Consider the following 5,623-nt stretch of genomic DNA (forward strand, 5'->3'; position numbering starts at 1 on the left):
CATGGGGTGAGGGTCCCCACTGGGGGGCTTGACCAGCCTGAAAATGGCCCTCAACCCCTCACCCAGGCTGGCCAGGAACCCCAGTGGGACTCCCACCCTGATCCAGGACACCCTTCAGGGCAAACCAGCTGGCCCCCAACCGTGCACCAGGCCTCTATCCTATATAATAAAATGGTAATATGCAAATTGATCCTAACAGCAGAACAAATGGGAATGACTGGTCACTATGACACACAATGACCACCAGGGGGCAGACGCTCAATGCAGGAGATGCCCCCTGGTGGTCAGTGTGCTCCCACAGGGGGAGCTCTGCTCAGCCACAAACCAGGCCGACAGCTGCCAGCACAGCAGTGGTGGCGGGAGCCTCTCCCGCCTCCTCAGCAGTGCTAAGGATATCCAACTGAAGCTTAGGCCTGCTCCCCACTGGCAAGTGGACATCCCCCGAGGGCTCCCGGGCTGCCATAGGGATGTCTGTCTGCCAGCTTAGGCTCAATCCCCTGGGGAGCAGGCCTAAGCCAGCAGGTGGACATCCCCCAAGGGGTCCTGGACTGCAAGAGGGCACAGGCTGGGCTGAGGGACCCCCCTGAGTGCATACATTTTTGTGCACCGGGCCTCTAGTACTTTATAAATATATTTAAAAAAAAAAAGAGCGAGAAGGCTTACTGATTCATTGTCTCTTCTATTCCCAGTCCCCAATGCCAGAGACATCAGACTACAAATTAAGGCTTTGTTGAAATTATAATTCATAGGAGAGGCCTGTTTTTCAGAAAAGATTATTACATTTGATTTTCAATTTTGAATACTGAACTTTCCAAACATATAGAACTGATGATATAAACATTCAAGAAACACTTTCCATTCTATCATTCTATGTATGCATGTATATTTGTATTTCATGTACATAGGCCAAACATAACAATTGGGCCTTCAAGTAATAGATATTGACTTCAAGGTCATTTGGGGAATGCAATCTTTTTATCACGAAACCCTTTACCTTAAGGATATAAAGGTTTTCTGGACAAGTACATATTCTATATTGTAATAAAACAATTCTAGTTATATATATTTTCTTCATCTAGCAACAGCTTGAATCATAGCAAATTTGGAAAATTCTTAAAATTTTCCTTACCGTAAGCACTGCATTAAAACTCTTAAGAGGAAACATGCTACTTCTCAGCAATACAACTCTATCAGGAGAAGCTCCAAGCAGGAACAATGGAGATTGTTGTACAAATATTAACATATCACATAACAAAAAGTTAGACAGTACACGTTATTACATGGCCTTATCTGCAGAACATACACATTGCTCCACATGCTCTGAGAATGGTAAGCCACCTTTGAGGAAAATTTTCATGTGTATTTTATGATCCTATATAATAAAAGCCTAATATGTTAACTGTCCGGTTGTCCAGTCGTCTGTTCAACCAATCAAAGCATAATATGCTAATGATATGCTAAGGTCACTCAACCACTCACTATGACGTGCACTGACCACCAGGGGGCAGACTCTCTGACTGGTAGATTAGCTTGCTACTGGGGTCCGGCCAATTGGGACTGAGCAAGACTGGCCGGACACACCCTAGAACCCTCTCCAGCTGGCCAACCTCCCTTGACCCTCCCCAGCCCTGATCGTTCACCAGTAGGGCCCCTTGGCCTGACCTGCACCCTCTCGCAATCTGGGTTGGAGAGCTTTTGGCCTGATCCCGCAGGCCAGGCTGAGAGAACCCACTGCTGCACGAATTCGTGCACCGGGCCTCTAGTTAAGTAATATTGTTGGTGAAGAAATGATGAAAAGATTTGATGGCTTTGTTTGGTAAGGTTAAGCAAAACATCCATGTGATTTAAAAAAAAATACCACAAGATACACTAAAATGCATCTTATTAGTAGGTGAATAAATCTGTGTTATGATAAATGGAGTTTAATTTAGTGGTTGGAGATAGCTATCCCTTTAATTAGCAAAATGAACACATATTCTAAGCCCTGAAAGAATATTTTCTGAGAAAAATGAGAGATCATTATATTTTAAAAAAAAATTCACTCACCGACTCTGTTCCCATCTTCTTTTGTAGCCGTGTTTGCCACTGGACGGCTTGCATGACAATGGCTTCCCACCTCCTCTCGAGATTCACTATGATCAGCTGCATGGGCTGGTGGTCCGCGCTCAGGTTGCAGGTCTCCCCACCATCCAGAAGGTGCTGGCATAACCGCAGGATGGAGGCCACTCCACGCCGCCGCTGCTTGATTTCACCACAGAGCGACTGCAACACAGAGGGGGCCGAACCATGAGTGTTCACAGGGCAGAGTCTTCTAAGACATGAAACCCACTCTTCCACCATCATTGTAGTGATATGCTCAGCTATGAACAAGTGAACAAGAAGGACTCTGGAGTAGCTTTTAGATGGAGGTCTCTTATAGACAGCCAACTAATGCCAAGCAATTTAGCTGCATCCCAATTCTCTTCCCTTTTTCACTGATTTCTTCATCTAAAATGTTGGGTCCCACCTTAACAGCTAGGTGATTTATAATTTAATAAAATAAATCATTGGGTTAGATGAATGCCAAATAGATTAAATGCTTTGATTCAAAGTCCCAGGAAACACAAAAGACAGAAGTTCTCCAAATAGAAAATTTTTTCCAAATTTACTCTCAGATATTTTTGGGGCCAAAAGTTTAGTTTCCTGCTGGCTGGGTATAAGTTAAATAAGATTGTAAAGAATTTTTATATATAACATCTATTATTTGACAAAAGAAGGTAAGCAACATTGCTCTTCAGAAGCTTGACTAACAAAGCAGTAATGTTCTGAAAACAGAAATTAGAATACTGGATTATTACTGCACTATTTGTTGGCTCTGTTTCCTTTTAATAAATATTCACACTATTTAAGAAGGATATGCATGCATCAAAATAGCATTTTGCCCCCAGAAGCATTTGTATTGCTGTAGTGACCCTAAGCTGAACGATTCAAGCAAAATAGTGCATACATATGTCTAAAAATATTATATCTTTTTGTTGCCTACGGATAGTATATAAGTGATATTCTAATTCAAAGCCTTTAGGAGAAATGATGATTATATCAAACATCGCTGCATTACTAATCTCCTGCTACTGCCACAATCGGACTGTTCTAATAGTTAACAGATTGCTTATTAATCAACAAGGGTAAACAAGACAATGCAATTTCATTTAGTGTGAGACTTTTAATGCCTGAAAGTATTTGTGCTTAAAATGTTAATCTAGATAAGGCTTCATTAGAAGTCCTAAAATGATTCAGTGTGGTTCATTGAAATGTGCATAGAGTGGTAGTAGATCAGCAGGTGGACATTTCATACAGATGTTCCACTTATTGGTATAGTACATGCTATAGCCATTTAAATGACCCTAACTCAGTAATAGCTGGAATTCTATTATTTCTATAATGAGAGAACCCTGTACCCTTAATATTTCTGAATTTTAAATGAGGTGAGTGACAATTTCTCAAACCTCTATTTATGGCAAAATATGACTAGGAATTTTATTATTCAATTTATACCAATGTGGCATTTTTAGTTATGTTTCCTGAACTTACCCTTATTTCTTTTCCTAGGGTTCATTACTATTTTCCTATATAACTCCTGATAGTAACCACAGGGTCTGACAAAATTCTTTACTGATGCTATTCATTAGCTCAATGCTGAATGAGGAGAAACCCCCAGACATTCAACATAAACCTGAGGTCTACTAAAGCAACAGGCATTGCTTCCATAGCTCCAATCCTGCTAATTGTCCCACCCCCACACATATTCTCTCTCTCTCTCTTTCTCTATCTCTCTCTCAACTGTTTTAAAAAACTGTTCATATTCAATATTTGATTTTTGGGTCTTCATAATTGTAAATTTTTTTCTTTAAATATCCGAAGAACTTAGTCTATATTCTAAATAAAAAATTTATCTTATATGCACACTTGGGGAGTCATAGTACTTTAAAAAAGAGGGGCAAATTGGGAATTTTACTCGACCAATGTATTTTCAGTACTTTTTATATCTAGGAGATATAATTGATAAAATACATTCTTCTACATAAATGGGTTACCGTGACAACCATTAAAATATACATATTTATTTATAATCACAAACACATACTAAATGAAATCAGTGCATTTTCTAGGAGTGTTTCTTAGACTCTGTAGTGTATTTTCTTTCCATGATAAACTATGCATAGAGAAATGTGAAATATAACTACATAGGAACAAATGATTATAACCCTTTTTGTCTTCCATTTTCAGGGAAATGTACTTTTAAACAGAAACCCAAACTAAGCAATCTAGTTAAGGCACAGAAATAAGACAAATGTACTAGTATCCCTGTCTCCCAGACCTCCTCAAATGTATATTGCACCTTCCATCAGCTAGGCACTGTTTCAGGCACACAGGCTTCAAAAAGAAGCAGGTTACTGCTCCTTCTCTCCAGGAGCTGAGAGTCTACTGGAGGTGGACTATACAAATAAGAACAATAGCTGGAAGCTTTTTTATGACTGCTTCAATTTCTTCCATAGTTATCGGCCTATTGAGATTTTTAGAATCTTCCTGATTGAGTTTGGAAGGTTGTATTTTTCTAGAAATATGTCCATTTCCTCCAGGTTGTCTAGTTTGTTGGAATAGAGTTGTTCATAGTATTTTTTTTAACAATCCTTTGTATTTCTGTGGAGTCTGGTGTTATTTCACCTCTTTCATTTCTGATTTTGTTTATTTGGGTCCTCTCTCTTTGCTTCTTGGTGAGCCTGGCTAGAGGTTCATCAATCTTGTTTATCCTTTCAAAGAACCAGCTCTTGGTTTCATTGATATTTTTTATTGTTTTTTTGTTTTTTTTGTTTTTTTTTGTCTCTATGTCATTCACTTCTGCTCTGATCTTTATTATCTCCTTCCTTCTGCTCACTCTGGGCTTTTCTTGTTGCTCTCTTTCTAATTCTTTGAGTTGTAGAGTTAGATGATTTATTGCTTTATTGCCTTGTTTTTTTGGGGTAGGCCTGTAGTGCTATAAACTTCCCTCTCAGGACTGCTTTCATTGTGTCCCATAGGTTTTGGGTTGTTGTACTGTTATTGTCATTAGTTTCCAGGGTGTTTTTAATTTCTACTTTGATCTCACTGGTAACCCAATCATTATTTAGTAACATGCTATTCAGCTTCCAAGTGTTTGAGTATTTTGGGTTGTTTTTATTGTAGTTTATTTCTAATTCATTGTTTAATAGCATGCTATTCAGCTTCCAAGTGTTCGAATTTTTTGGATTGTTTTTATTGTAGTTTATTTCTAATATTTTGCCATTGTTGTCTGAGAAAATGCTTGATATGATTTAAATCTTTTTGAATTTGGGGAGACTTTGCTTGTGACCCATTATGTGGTCTATTTTTGAAAATGTCCCATGTGCACTTGATAAGAACATATATTCCATGGCTTTGGGGTGAAATGCTCTGAAGATGTCAATTAAATCCATCTGATCTAGTTAGTCATTTAGGATTGCTGTTTCTTTGCTGATTTTTTGTCTAGTGGATTTATCTAGTCATGTCAATGGTATATTAAAGTCCCCTACTATGATTGTATTGTTGTCAATCTCTCCCTTGATATCTTCCAGGAGTTTTTTAAGTA

The 5,623-nt window shown here is 38.7% G+C and overlaps 1 protein-coding gene across 1 annotated transcript in view; it reads right to left on the reverse strand.

Moving 5' to 3' along the window:
• Nucleotides 1–5,623, reverse strand: part of AKAP6 (A kinase (PRKA) anchor protein 6) — a 509,871-nt gene that overhangs the window by 52,726 nt on the left and 451,522 nt on the right. Inside the window, 1 exon segment of the mRNA XM_005880979.2 lies at nt 2,047–2,262. Within this exon segment, the coding sequence (XP_005881041.1) occupies nt 2,047–2,262 (216 nt within the window).

Source organism: Myotis brandtii, unplaced genomic scaffold (genome assembly GCF_000412655.1).
Source record: "Myotis brandtii unplaced genomic scaffold, ASM41265v1 scaffold667, whole genome shotgun sequence".
Classification (NCBI taxonomy): Eukaryota; Metazoa; Chordata; class Mammalia; order Chiroptera; family Vespertilionidae; genus Myotis; species Myotis brandtii.